Here is a 14,918-nt window from a genome sequence, read left to right on the forward strand (position 1 = left end):
CCTCCTCGCGGTGTCGGAGACACGGCTACCTCGGGGAGCACTTCCTGAGCTCTGGGTACCACAAGGAGAACCCTGTGTGTAAGCAGGTCCATGCACTTCTTGAGTGGTTGCCCATCTCTGGGCCACCTGTCACCTCGGGGAAAGGCAGGTCCAGCTTGAACCTCTAGGAGTCCTTGACTGAACCCTGTGCGAAGGCTTCGGCTTCTTTATTTTGACATCAAGTGTGCACACTGGTGACAAAGACTACAGACCCATTTGTAGCCCCCAGAGAACTGTACAAAGCCAACAAACAGAATCACCCTGCAAATTAAAACACAGCTTGAGGGGCCGGCACTGTGGATCACTAGGTTAATCCTCCACCTGCGGTGCTGGCATCCCATATGGGTGCCGGGTTCTAGTCCCGGCTGCTCCTCTTCCAGTCCAGCTCTCTGCTGTGGCCTGAGAGGGCAGTGGAAGATGGCCCAGGTACTTGGGCCCCTGCACCCACATGGGAGACCAGGAAGAAGCACCTGGCTCCTGGCTTTGGATTGGGGCAGCGCTGTCTGTGGCGGCCATTTGGGGAGTGAACCAATGGAAGGAAGACCTTTCTCTCTGTCTCTGTCTCACTGTCTATAACTCTACCTGTCAAAACAAAACAAAACAAAACAAAACAAAACCACAGCTTGATTCTGTTTTCCTCCAGGTGTAGGGGTTATGCAGATTCCATGTGCTGTGTGTGTGTCATTTGCAAGAAGCAAAGGTGTTGTCAGCACAGGCAAATCATCACAGAATTCGTGACTGTCTTTTCCCAGGTCCTTCCTCACTCAAAGCCAGAATCTACACAATCCATGCATTGTTTCTTTTCTTTTCTTTTCTTTTCTTTTTTTTTTCAGAATTTGAGCAAACTGAACTGTCACTGATACTTGTTAAAAAAATTTAACTTGTTATTTTGAAATGACTGCACACTTACAAGAAGTTGCAAAAGAGTACATGGAGTCCCAGGAACCTTTCACCCAGCTTCCGCCAATGGTGACATCTTAAGTGACTATAGCAAAAAAAAAAAAAAAAAAAAAAAAAAAAACCTAGACCAGGAAATTGACTTTGCTATGATACTGTGAGCTAGACTACAGTGGACCTGGTTTTTACAAAGCTCATGTATTTTGAATGTGTAATATAGTGCTTTTGAAGGCAAATATGTCTTTGAATGCAAATCGGGTGAGGAGGCTGACAAAGAGTACAAAGCTCTCTCAGAGCAGTGGCCAGGTGTGATGCTGGTCCCACACATCAACAACGTTAGAGGTGTGTGTACAAGCTCAGGAAGGAAAGGCACGCAGGTGGTGAGTAACAGGGACTGGGCAGAGGGAAATGGAAATTTCCTGGAGGGTTTGGTGGCACTTATGTTGCACAATTTGAGTGGATTCACCAGGAGCCAGACTGAGGCACAGTGGCCCCTCCTCATACCCTCCATAATGAGACATTTAAAGTCCACTTGATTGGAGAAAATATGTATGACCGGTTCAACAACAATGAGTTTTAAAAGAAGATTTATTTGAGAGAGAGAGAGAGAGAGAGAGAGAGAGAGAGAGAGAGAGAGAGATCTTCCATCTGCTGGCTAGTTCACTCCCCAAATAGCCACAACAGTTGGGGCTGGGCCAGGCTGAGTCAGGAACCAGGAACTCCATCTGGGTCTTCCACATGGGCAGCAGGGGCCCAAGCACTTGGGCCATCTTCTACTGCCTTCCTAGGTGGAATAGCAGGAACTTGGATTGGAAATGGAGCAGCAGCTAGGACTTGAATGGGCATCATATATGATGCCGGCCTAAGTGGAGCTTAACCCACTGTGACATGACACCACTTAAATGTTTTAAAAATAGACTCTACTTTTTAGAGCAGTTTTAGGCTCACAGCAAAATTACAGGAAAGGAAAGTACAGGGCTCCATATACCTCCTGCCCCCTCCCATGCCACAAACACAGCCTCCCCTGCTGTCAGCATTCCCCACCAGATGGGTGCGTCTGTTAACACTCGATGAACCTACATCAGTACTTCGTCACCATCACCGTAATCACTCAGAGTCCATAGTTTACATTAGGGTCCCCCCTTGGTGTTGTGCATTCTGGGTTATGCACAAATACACGGTGACCTGTATACACCACCTTAGCATCATACAAAATTGTTTCACTGCCTTAAAAATCCTCTGTGCTTTGCCTGTTCATCCTTCCCTTCCTCCCCCAATCACCAATCTTTCTATTATTATCTCCAGAGTTTTCCCTCTCCCAGAGTGTCATATAGTTGTAATCAGACAGTATGTAGCCTTTTCAGAGTTAGTAGTATGCATTTAAAGATCCTTCATGTCTTTTCATGCCTTGCTAGCTAATTCCTTTTTAGCCACTCTCTCTCTGGTCTCTCTACCTCTCAAATAAATAAATAAGTAAATCTTTTAGAAGAAGATTTATTTATTTGAAAGAATTACAAAGAAAGGAGAGAGAGAGAAAGAGAGAGAGAGAGAGAGAGATCTTCTGTTCACTGGTTCACTTCCCAAATGGCTGCAATGGCTGGAGCTGGGCCCATCTGAAGCCAGGAGCCAGAAGTTTCTTCCAGGTTTCCCACATGGGTGCAGGGCCCCAAGCACTGAGACCATCTTCCACTGCTTTCCCAAGCACAGCGGGCCTAGATTGGAACTGAAGCAGCCAGGACATGAACAGAGAGCAACATTGCAGTCAGTGGCTTAACCTGCTGCGCCGTTGAGCCGGCCCCATTTTTCTGTGTTTTGACAATTATGAATAAAACTGCTATAAACATCTGTGTGCACATTATGAATTGGATTTTCAATCCCCTTATGTGACACTGGGCAACGTGAATTACAAATATTTTATATTTTTAAAAAGTCACTCCTCCCCTCCCCCTGTTGGGTGGGTGAGTGTGGAGGGTTTGGTCTCACTGTTTGGTGTCTCCGTTCACTCTCACACGTGGGATTTTTCACAGGAACGAATAATGACACTTTGTGTCTAATTAGCAACTTTGGACTGCTTGCAGCCTGCCACAGCTTGTTACCATGCTCATCCTCTCCCCCGGGAGGAGGTTGGCACTAGCACGGTTTCAACTTTCAGTGCTCCTAGTTGGCACGGGATCGTGGGTGTTGCTGCTCTTCCAGCTGCATTGGGATCCATGGGTAAAGGGTTCGGGGACACTGGCCAGCCGTCATGGAGAAAAACCACCTCCGAGGTCCTTTCTCTAGGGCTGGGCCGAGCCCAGTGATTTCACCTCTGTAAGCACCTCGCCAGGCACTTGGTGGGTCTTCCTAAATGTCAGAGGCTCATTTTAAGTAACTGCCCTGCTCCTGTCTCAGTCCACAATGAAAGCCTTTCTGTTGCTCTTGCCTTCCAAACAGCTCCATTGTTCTGGGTGAGATGGGCTGAGTGGCAGTTTGATCTTTCCCTGCCTTAACCCTGGGTTACAGCAGGTCCACAGGGAGTCAGTCCCCTGGAGAGCTGTCTGTGGTCTGTGTGCAGTGTAAGGGAAGCGGGGGGCTGGGTGGGGAGGGGACAGACACCCACAGACCAACCCTAACCGGCCTTCTTCCTTTACCCCTGAAATGCTTCCTTGACCTCTGTAATCTCCAGCCCTCCCCTCACTCCTTCACAGAAAACACAGGGGGTTCACAAGTGTCTTGAAGGTATTTTTAGCTTTGATAAGGCCCAGGTGCCTGACTGTATCTAAAAGTCCTCCATCTGCCCTGGTAGTTCTGGCTGTACATACATCACCGTGGGTGGACAGGGCAGTTGGTGAAGCTCCGGAGGGGACCGTCTAGGGTGAAGATGGGGCCTTTTACCCAAGGAGGAGAAAGTCAGGAGGAAGGCTAAACCAGTACATTCCTGGATTGTAGCTGCATTCCCGTCATTGACAAGGGTTTTGGAGTGGAGAGATTATGTCTTCCATGAGGTTGCTACCTTCATTTACCCCCCAGGGCTGCAAAGGTTGCAAGGGTTTCTAGCCGGCTAACACAAAAACAAAACAAATGTGAATTCATCCCCCTCCCCTGGTTAGATATCCCCAGCGGAGGGGGCCTAACCTTAACTTCCCTTTGCCTACTGCTTATCTGGGGCAGGAGGTGACTGGGGAAGAACCCTTTCTTTGTCTTGGACACCCAGGGCTATTGACATGCAGGCAGGGAAGGCGCCTGGTGTGCGAATAAAGCTCATCTAGGATCTCTTGGGAACATCAGCTGCCTGGTGTCCTGAGAGCTGACCTTGGACAAGAAATTAAGATGGGGCAGACCCGGTCCCTGCTTCCTCCCTTAAGATGAAACCAACAATGTCTCTGGAAGTTCAGAGGAAAGGTGGAGGAAGAATTCTGCCTCTCGGTGGGCATGCCCAGCCAGTAGGTGTGTGCAGAACCCCAGGTGGGCAGATAGCAGGACACACAGGTGTCATCGCCGAGAAGCTGGGGCGGGGGGGAGGAGTTCCTTGCAAGACCCCTGCGTTTCCCGGGATAGGAACTCTTCCCGGTGGCTTGGGCGCTCCCTGGTTGCTGTTTCCTCTTCAGGTCAGCCCACTCTTATTTCAGGAGTGGCATGGGGCTCTCCCTTGGGCGTTCTAGGGTGTCACCTCTGGCATTTGCTCCCGCTGCAGAAAAACAAGTCCAAATGCAATGCATCGGGTTTCTGAACAGCTGCCCGAGCGCCGAAACCAGCCCGTGTCAGCAAAGCTGTCGGCGGTGGGGGGAGCAGGGGCTCCAGGCAGGGCGGCGCGGTTGGGCGGGGTGTTGGGGGGGGGTAGGGTTTAGGACAGGGAGGCCTCTGGGGCCGGCGGCCAGGTGGGTGATGCTTGGCGCACCGGCGGCCCCTGGAGCGGCCAGACTGCGAGGGGGGCGGGGCGGAGGCACCGGTAGGGCGGGCGCACCGGGCGGGAGCAGCTGCGCCGGCCGCCAGGGAGCTGGGCCCTCCCAGCTGAGAGCATGCGGGACGTGAGCGACGTGTGGCAGCCTCTGCGCAGACTTTTCCACTGCAGAGTGGTTTCAGCGGGCGCCGCCTTCTCCCCGCCAATCAGAGCTTGGTCTCGGCGAGAAGTGCGCGCCTCTCTGCAAGACAGGGCAGAGCCGTGCCTCGGCGCTGAGGCTCCGTTTGCTGAAGTCACATCTCCTGTCGTGCCCCTGCGCGAGCGGCGGGCCTCGCCCAGAGAGCCCCAGGTCTTCGCCTCAGGGCCTCCTACCTGCCTCCACGACGGGCCCGCAGATGGCGAGGAAAAGGGGAGAGAGTAGTAGTACACACCGACAAAGTGGCGAGGGAACGCTATAGGGTGTGCAGAAGAGAGGTCTGAACCTCAGTAGGAGTTTGCATGGTCTGGGGGCTTATAGTCCAGTAATGAGTTGCAGGTGGAAATGGGGAGGGGGTCTAGTTTTATTTACTCTTCCACTCAGAGAAACGTTCATCGAATATTATACATGGAAATGAAGATGCCAGCTGAGCCCCTGCAAAGTTCCCTTCCAGTCCCGCCGTTTGGGCTTTTCCTACCTGTCCTCATGCCCAGCACCGCAGGCCTCGCAAGGTTCCCGGTCTTTGGAATTAGGTAAAGGGGGAGCAGTGGCCGCCCAGCACAAGCTCAGGTGTCTGAGGGATTCAGGGGTCCAAGGGGCAGGGAAGCCCCCTGCCCCTTGGATGGCACGGATCGTAGTGGGTGATGACTCGCAGGTACGATCAGGAAGCGGCTCTGGCTGCCCCGAAGCGCGCTGTAGGAATGCGGAGTACTGAGACCGCACAGGTAGAAAAAGGCCGCATCAGTGGGATGCGTGTTAACCAGTATCCCAGGAGATTCGGCCGCGAGGGTCCGCAGACTACACAGGATGGCGCCGCGCCGCTGCTCTCCCCTAGCACAGCAGAGATGAGGGGTCAGAATTAATGGAGGAAGCTGTCCTCAGGATGGGGTAACTGGAGTGAGAGGTCAGGCAGGGTTGGGCGTTCTCCAGCGCCGGGGCTGGGTTGCAGAAGCGGTGCGCGCTGTCGTCTCCCGCCCGCAGGGGGCACCCACAAGCCGCCCTCTGGCCAGCGCAGCCTCCTCCCCACGTGAAAAGGGGCTGGGACGGGAAGAATGCGGCCCGCCCCGAGGCTGACGTGCGCCGCGACTCTTAAAAGGCCGGGCAGTGAGTGGGGCGTCCCGGCAGAGCTGGAGAGCAGGCGAGCGGGAGCGTGGCTGTCACTGCGCCCGAGCATCCCGGGGCTTTCTGGCAGGGACGCGCCGGCCGTGCGAGCAGCCTGCAGCCCGCGCCCTTCGCCGCGATCAGCGGAGCACTCGTGGCGGGCCAGCGCCCGGGACTTGAGCACAAAGCACGTTTCCCCAAGCAGCAGCTCAGCGAGCGGCTGGCCGCACGCCGGCGCACGCATCCCCCTCTTCTTTGTTCCGGGGGTTGGCGGCCACTCTCGTCCCCACGTCGGATTCTCCTTCTGGGGGTGGTGGGCCGCCGGGCTCAGCTGCGAAGATGCCCTTGGAGTTGACGCAGAGCCGGGTGCAGAAGATCTGGGTGCCCATCGACCACCGGCCCTCGTTGCCCAGATGTGAGTGCGATCGCGCGGGAGCAGGAATTGCAAGTCTGCGCCGCCGCGTGCAGGGCTGGGCCATTGTGTGGGGCCGCTTTGTGCGGATGCCCCGCTGCGGGAGGCGCGTTCGTGCCGGCCCGGGCGGCGGCGCGGGGGCGGCGGCTGGCTGCGGCTCCCGGGTCCGGCGGCGGGGGCGCTATGGCCCCGGAACCGGCGAGCTCGCCGAGCCTGGGCTGCGAGCGCCGACGCGGCGGAAAGCGTGCGCCTCCGGGGAGGCCGGGCCGCGCGCCCCGCCCCGGGCACCGGCGGCGCGACTGCGGCCAAGGGGCGCGGCCGTCTGCGCCTCCACCTCTCTCGGGTCTCCGGCGTCCGCCGTCTCCTGCCTCCCTCCGATTTCCATCTGCCCCCTTTCTAAACATGTCTCCTGTCTGCTTTTTCTTCGTGCTCGCATTTCTCCCCCTTAACTCTCTTTCTCCGTGCGCCCCTGTGCGAGTATATTTCTCGATATTCTCTCTTTTCACTTCTCTTTTCCCTGTCCATGTCCATCTCTTCCCTCTCTGCTCCGGAGACTGCCGGGCGCCCTAAGCGGCGGGGGTTAGGGGGCGACATCACAATCCCTGGGGTCTCCGTGGCGCTTGGTTGAGGGGCGGGCGCGCGGCGGTGACCGCGGGTTGGTGGGAGGTCACACGTGCACGCGTCCCCCGGGGCTCGGAATGTGCGGGCGCCTCCCGCCGCCGCTCCTGTCACCCCGATGCGCTCTCGAGAGGCCTCCCTGGTTCTCCACCGCCAGCTGCCGCCTGCAGCCTCCGGAAAGGACGGTTGGACTGGCCAGGAGGTGCCCAGAGTACCATCGTGTGGCCGAGGGCCAGTTAGCAGGTGGGCATTTTGCCCAGGCCTGGCCGTAGCCCGAGAGGGGACTGTCAAATCCAGGTGCAAACCCTGGAGACGGCTTCCGGTCATCTGAGGGCACCTGAGCTCCAGGTGCTGGCCGGGCGTCTCCACTGCCACGTTTTTTAGGAGCGCCACCGCGGAACGTGACAGCCCGCGCTGGGCTTCTGCCAGCCTGAATCACCGCCCTCCCCATGCCAGGACCGGTGCAGGGGAAGCGAGCCCTGCGCCTCCCTGGGGTGCGCCCTGGGCCGAGGTCCTGCTGGACCCGGAGGTTTGAGGGCAAATGCGCAGGAGACCTCTGCTTCTCAGCCTTCTTGGCACAGAAGCCGAGGGCTGGGGCTTGGCAGGTCTGCCGCGGATCTGGCCCTTCGAAACGTGCTCGCTAAACCGGAGCTGCCCAGGGTCTTCCTATGTAACCTGTGGGTGGTGGGGGATGCACCCCACTCCAGGGTTCCAGGGGGAGGTGTGGCCAAGGCCAGAGGGGGAACACCCCCCCCCTTTCGGTTTTGAATAAAACAAGTGTTATCCGTTGGGCGCTTGGTAAACCGCAGTGGGTGGCACAAAGCAAGGACTGGATTTTTATGTCTGTAAATACTTGGGATGGTATGTGTGCCCTTACACACACTGGCTTGTTTCTCTCCCGAGGTTGCTGTTTGCACCGCCTTAGCTCCTAGTGATTTCTCAGAGAAGCCAGGGTGCGGCCATGCATGCTTCCTCCAGGCTTGAGAAAAACCCATCCATTAGACTCCGTCAGACTGCACGTTGCACACTCAGATGAGACATTTGCCTAAGAATCCCTGTCGGAAATGTTCAGACCTGGGGAGGGGGGAGTTGAGGGGAGAGTTATGCCTACAGTCGATGGATTAAGTTTCTTGTCCAGCTGCAAAGCCTGCACCTCCCGTCAGACACAAACCAGAACGGAGGGGAGACTAACTGAATTTGTGAATCAGCTTACCTGAAGCGAAGTTAAGCTCTTGATTGGCAGGGGGACTGGCTCTTCGTTCTGATTGTCCTTTATCATCACAAAAAAAAATCATGTGGCTCTGTGTTTGGGTCCCCACTTGTTGGGGTGAGTTACTTATGCACTGAGAACTTCAGCATCCTTGTCTGTCGTGTGGGTTGCATTACTGTTTATCTAATGGGGCTGTGAGGAGTCCCATGTAGCGTGGTGGGGCTGAGAGACAGTGCCTGGCACTTAGTAAGCCTTAAATAAAACGTTGCCATCATCAGCGCAGCAAAGTGGATATTCATCCGGGTCATTACAGGGCTGTCTTCAACAGGGAGCAGAGACAGCACCTGAAGGTACCAAGGGTTTTTCATACCTACAGTGTAATGAGACAAGCTGCTAATTTATCTTTGCTCAGGATCTAGAATAGTGGGATCAGAGGTCCATGTGGTACTCAGATAAAGACAGAAAGATTCTCATCTTGGAAATGGGCCACATGCATGGTATTCTGCTTTAAGGAGATGCACGGATGCCCTAGGAGATGCCTGTCTTGCCCCTGAAGTTCATAGCCGGTGATTCTCAGCCTGGGTTGCACGTTAGAGTCAGTTGGGAGGGGCTAGGCGAGGGGCATAGTGAAAAAGAACTCCTACTGGAGCCTCAAGCCTGGTCACTATGTGCATCTTACATTTTAGAAGCGCCTTGGGTTTGGCTGCTGGTGGAGAGCCCCTCATTGAGGAGCGAGCGCTTGCAGGGTTCCATGCGAGGAAGACCTCAGCTGAGTCCTGATCCACCACGTGCTGCTTTTGCAGTGTGACCTCTCCCTGCTCTGCATCACACTGTGCTGTTGTATTGCCTCCTAAATCTGTCAGTGATCATTAAAATATCCCCTGTACCACTGCGTGTTGCCGGTTAGAACTATGCGGCTACAAAGGCCATTCATTAGGCCTGAGGTTGGTTTGATGTTAGTTAAAATATGTATGCAAAGTAATGCCTGTGCATGGTAACTATCAAATAGTGCAGAAGAGATATGGAAAGAAGTGTCAATTGGATGCATTCTTCCCACTGTTGGAAATCCTCCATCGAGGCTAACTCATTGAGATGCGAGTCTTCATATTAGGTCAACTTGAGGACACCACTGATGCTGGGAGAGTGGTTTATATCTGGTTGCCCACAACCAGTTGTCCCACATCTCTCTGTGTGCTCATGTTGCCTGCCTTCTGGTCTCCGGCATGTTAAACCCATAGGGTGCTCATGTGGCTGCAGAGTTTTGTCCTCATCTGGTGGTAGTGCTTTGAGGTGGTTACTGTAGACCAGCACAGCCTTGGTTCCCTTCGGCAGCTATGGGGATGGATCCCTTCTGGAGACTCATCTTTCTGTGAATGAAGCCCAGCTCACCAACTTGTAGAAAAGAAGATGTGAGTTTGCATCTTGTGTTTTGAGGCTAGCATCACACGGAGCCTCTGAGTAGAAGGAAGCTCGCAGGAGGTACAGGAGCCAGAGCCGAGGGTCTTCCCAACCACTGTCTGTCTTCTGAGAATAAGTTCAGGGCATCCGTGGGGTGGATGAGGGCAGATGTCCTTGTCAGAGAGGGCAGTCACTTAATCTAGGCAGGAGAGCTGGAGTTGGAACCCTGGGTGCCAGCCTCCCAACCCAGCTGTGACACAGACCAGCCCCGTCCAGATGGTGGGGTGTAACTCGTCCGTCTGGCTGATTCTTTCCCTAATCGGCAACCTCAGTCAACATTGCCTGCAGCTCACGTGCTCACCAGCTAACCTGGTTTGGTTTGATGACCTGCAGGGGGACTGGAACAAGTAGCCAGTTTGTGTTCAGTAGCAGTAAAATGGTACGAGTGGCTTGTGAACAGCCCAGTCTTAGCTCCAAGGTACTCTGACACTGACCCCGATTCATCCAGCCATCCCCCAGCTCACCCGGCACCCAGCAAGTGTGACAAATGGCCAAGTCAATGAACATGACTTCTTAAAGTTGAGGGTTCGCTCCTGGTACTTGGTGGCTTCCAGTGGTCAGAGCCTTAACCATGCAGCAGCCTTATAGCCTGAGCCTGAGCCTGCCCCACCCTGATGGCAAATCAGGGTGTGCATTCTGTTAACCCAGCCAGTGGTTTTTAAATGATGGCTTCCTTCCCCTGTAGCGTAGTGAACATCTGTGTGCTCCCCTAGGCATCCTCAAATTGACGTCTAACACTGACATCTCAGCATAGCTGCACTTGAAAAACTTGTTTTGTCAGAAGGAGTTCGACAGCTGTGTCGCATGACGTGTGCAGGCACTCCTCCGAACAGCTTGTGTGAAACACGGTGTTTACGGTATTTATTCCACGATCGCTGCACTCTTGAGGAAGACAGGAAGGAGGATGAGAGTGGTACACAGCTGTATCTCTTGATGGCAGAAGTATCAAGAAAGAAGGCAGGAAGAAACCCAAGGTCTCCCCTCAGGCAGCAACAGGGCCATTGAATTGAGTTGTGCTGTGAGTTAAAAAAAAAAAAAAAAAGGCAGGGAGGGTTGAGGGAGAATGAGACTCAAAAGATTTAGTCAGAAGGACTGTGGTTGCCTCCTGAGAGCCGGGAGTGCCTGGGAGGAGGGACGGTGGCAGCCACCCTCGGCAGGCTCTTGCCACGTCTTTGAATCTTAGGCATGAAGCTAAGGAATAAGGAGTGATGGTTTAACAGGGCTTGAAATTCAGCCCAAACTTCTGCCTTATAGCATTCACTCTGTTGTGTCTTTTTGGATTTGTTAGTATTATTTTATTTTATTATTTTTTGTTCCCGAAGTGTTACTGGCAGAAGATTTGTTCTTGTGATTAGTGGATGGATTGTAATCTCGGATTTGGGACATCAGGCGGCTTCTATCTTCTGTCTCGGCTGCCTTGACATGGTCCCATGTGTGAGTGCAGCTGTATGTGTGTCTGATGGTCTGTCTCTGTGCGTGTCTAGGTGGCTCGGAGGAGCCAGCTGTCTGTCTGCTTGTCCCTGGGGCATGAGAGCCCTTGGTGCTTGTTTGCTTCACTAAGGCGATGATGATCCCTGCTGCCCCCCTGCGGGCGTGGCAAGCTGCTGTTTTCTAGGAACGCATTTGTTGCAGGGCTGCTGGAAGCCGAGGAGGGCAGCCAAGGGCTTTCTGCAGCCCCCTGAGCATCTCCTGATCCCCTGATGGCCTTGTTTCCTCCCCCTTGTCACCCAGGTTACAAATGGTGCACAGATACTAGCAAGGAACCGGAACCCCCTGAGCCTGCAGGGTTAGGAGGCAAGCATAGAATTACGGTGGTGTTTGGCAATGGACCTCAGTTGGGGACCTCTGCTGGGGGTCCAGCCTTAGACAGGGGCCTCTTCCCCTCAGCTGTGCACGGGATAGCAGCTCTGCTTCCTCTGCACCCTGGCGCTTGCCTGCGGAGGCTCATCCGTGCGTCAGAGCCTCTGTCCAAATCTGACATTGGCCTAGATCGGGTGTTACGGCTTCCAAAGCTTCCCCTGCAAGCCGTGCAGCCTGTGCCTGGGACATGATGAGCACAGCTGGGCTGACCGTGACAGCCCGAGAGTGTGGGGCAGCACCGCCCGGGCTGGACTTGGCACATGGCCCTTGGCCTGCGAGCGTGCTTGTCACTAGGATGCAGGAGTCGCCAGAGTCTCAGGCCTTCTGTTTCCTGAACAGGCTGCTTGTGGCTGCTTTCTGAGAATCCGGGGGAGATCCCGGTCCCTGGTGGTATCTTACAGAAACCTCTGAGGAACATGGGATCGTGGTTGAGTGGTGGACGCCAGGAGGGTACTCAGAGGCCACAGCATCTCTGGTGGTGCCAACCTCTGCCTGGGGCTTAGTGCCTGGCACGGCTGGCTCCCTGGCATCCATCAGCCTGGCAGCAGAAGGTGGCGGTCAGGGAAGGGGCTGAGACTCTCAGGGATACTGGGATTTACCCGTCCCCTGGAGAGAACCAGTGTTCTGCATCCCCCGACCTGCTTTGATCTGGTAAAACCAATCGCCTTCTTTATAAAAATCTCTTTGAGGAAGACCGTGGAGACCTCCTGTGTGGAGGCTAGGAAGCTGGTGCTTGGGTTCCCTCTGAATCCTGGCAGGTCCAGGGCCCAACTCCCACGGCCCTCTGCTACCTGCTGCCTCGGTTTGTGTACTGCGATTGGAACCTACTCTGCTCTCCTGTTGCCATCATCTTCCCTGGTGTTGGGGTCCCTTCATTACACCCCCAGGAGAGGAGCATTTCTACTGTGGGTTGCCTACTGGGTGTAGGGTTTTCTGTGTCGGGTCAGGAATTTGGCTTCCAGACTGCACTTGCCAAGGGTAGCCTAAAGTGAGGTTGAGCTGCAAGGGGTCATTGTGGGGCTCTGGCCACTAGGGGGCCGAGGACCCATTGGATTATAAAATGTTGCGGGGGGTGGGGGGGCTTAGGATGAGGAATGAAAGAATTCTGATGAAATTCTTTGAAGTTTATTGTTGGAGGGAGGTCTGTGCTCAATAATTTCTGCCATGTGACTGGTGATCCCCTAGTGAAAATGTTATTTCCTTAGATCTCATCTACGTTTATTATTTATTTGGAGAAAGAGGGAGAGAGAATGTGCACAGGCTCCTATAGGGCGGTTCACGTCCAAAAACCTGCAGAGGCCTGAGAGCAGGTGCAGTAGCTGGGAGCTGGGAATGAGTGGCAGGAACCCAATGACTTGAGCCATCATTGCCGATTTCCAGGGTCCACATTAGCAAGAGCTGGAATTGGGAGCCAGAACAGGGTATTGAACTTGGGTACTCTGCTGTGGGATACAGGCATCCTAACTGCCCCCCCCAATTTATTTCTAATTGACACATGATAGTTGTATGTATTTATGGACTACAGTGTACTAACTCAGCGCATGTATACAATGTGTAAATTGGGGTAATTATTATTTCCATCTCCTTATTTCTAGGAACCTAGCTAGAAATGTTTGGAGCCTCCCGACTCGTCTCAGATCTATATAAAGTAGATAATAAATGATGATAAATTGTAGTCACCCCATTGTGCTGTAGAACACTTGATCTTATCTCTCCTGGTTGTCCTTTCCAGCCTGTGGGCCGAAGCTGACCAACTCCCCCACAGTGATTGTCATGGTGGGCCTCCCAGCCCGGGGGAAGACGTACATCTCCAAGAAGCTGACACGCTACCTCAACTGGATTGGCGTCCCAACCAAAGGTGAGGCCGGGTCCTGAGACTAGAGGAGTCAAGCCGTGGGCTACGATCCTGCGTGCTCCTGGTCCTCACCTTCAGGGCTACCGTGGTTGCTGAGTTCCCCACCCGCCACTGCCTGATTTCATCTCCTTCCTGAAGCCTTCTCTGGCCACCCAGTCCCTGCATATCATTGCCCTTGCACTTGGTTGAAACCTCCTCTGCTAACCCTCCTCCAGTGCTCTGTCGGTGAACCTGCCTGGTCCTCCCAGCTGGAAGTATCTTAAATATGGGGACTGTGTGTGTGTGTGTGTGTTTTTTTTTTTTTTTTCCATGTTTCTGGCTGCCACCTGCTGAGAGATCCCGGGAGCTATTAATGTGTCCCCCTGCTGGCTGCCTGCCTGAGCCTCTTAGCAGAAACCATGGTCTCTATATTTGCTCTGGCGAGACCACCTCTGTTCTTACAATCCCAGTCTCTAGTCTACAGCCTATGGAGCCCTGGGCCTTGTGGTGCAGCCTCACGTATCGTGCAGGCAGCAGTGGGCTCTGTGTTTCTGGAGGAAGCCGGGCTGCTTCCCAGCCCATTGCTTCTAGGGAGCAGGTGGTGACGCTGGACTGGGACGCTCACACTCTTAGTTTCCATACTGGATCATCATCTTATTCAGGCTGGTGTTTGTTCATTTTCTTTCCCCCCTTTGATTGGGACTGTGCTCCCAGCTGGAAGTCGGCCCCTTCCTCCTGCTAGGTCACCCAGGGCTGTCCTTGACTTTTCCCATCCACAGTGTTCAATGTGGGAGAATACCGCCGGGAGGCTGTGAAGCAGTACAGCTCCTACAACTTCTTCCGCCCTGACAATGAAGAAGCAATGAAAGTCCGCAAGTAAGCCACGACGAGCTACCCCAGTGGGCTGCGGGTTTGGGTTCGCTTTGTCTCTTAGTCGGGCTCCATAGGAGGAAGGGAAAGGCTGGCCTGCAGAGCGGCTCTCCGCTGGTGGCCATCAGATCTGTCAGGTGTTGGGACAAGCCTCTCGGCCTGTCCGAGACTCTGCAGCTTTGATCTGTTCCCAGAGGGTCTGCCCAAGCTAACAGAGACAGATCAACAGCAGCAGCCCCAGCCCTTGAGAGCACACAAAGTCCTTTTCATTAGAATCATCTGGGTACGTTTGGAAAGGATTTCTTTTGAAGCAGGAGGTGATTGGGAGCCCCAGTGCAATGTGCTCAACCCTGACTGCACTTTAGAAGCCACCTGGGAAGCTTGTCAAGGTCTCGGTGCCAGGCCCCACCCGGGAGCATCTGTGGGTGGGCTCTGGACATCTGTTTTGAACAGCCCTCCAGAGGGATGGTTACAGTGTGCAGCCAGGCCCGACAGCGCGCCCAGGCCATCTGCGCTGGACCTGATTGGAGGGCCTGGCTAGCA

At 54.4% G+C, this 14,918-nt stretch overlaps 1 protein-coding gene across 8 annotated transcripts in view; it reads left to right on the forward strand.

Moving 5' to 3' along the window:
• Nucleotides 1–14,918, forward strand: part of LOC100350534 (6-phosphofructo-2-kinase/fructose-2,6-bisphosphatase 3) — a 94,867-nt gene that overhangs the window by 60,403 nt on the left and 19,546 nt on the right. For 4 of the 8 annotated variants that reach the window (XM_008248586.5, XM_008248587.5, XM_002721687.6 and 1 more), the window contains exons 1-3: nt 6,069–6,528; nt 13,404–13,529; nt 14,285–14,381. In XM_008248586.5, the coding sequence (XP_008246808.2) occupies nt 6,453–6,528; nt 13,404–13,529; nt 14,285–14,381 (299 nt within the window). In that variant the 5' untranslated portion in view covers nt 6,069–6,452. Of the gene's footprint in view, nt 1–6,068; nt 6,529–13,403; nt 13,530–14,284; nt 14,382–14,918 lie in introns of those variants that run through there. The other 4 variants (XM_070055806.2, XM_070055805.2, XM_070055807.2 and 1 more) reach the window with 1 other exon arrangement.

This window comes from Oryctolagus cuniculus, chromosome 13 (assembly GCF_051225735.1).
Source record: "Oryctolagus cuniculus isolate XC-2025 breed Fujian yellow rabbit chromosome 13, ASM5122573v1, whole genome shotgun sequence".
Taxonomy (NCBI): Eukaryota; Metazoa; Chordata; class Mammalia; order Lagomorpha; family Leporidae; genus Oryctolagus; species Oryctolagus cuniculus.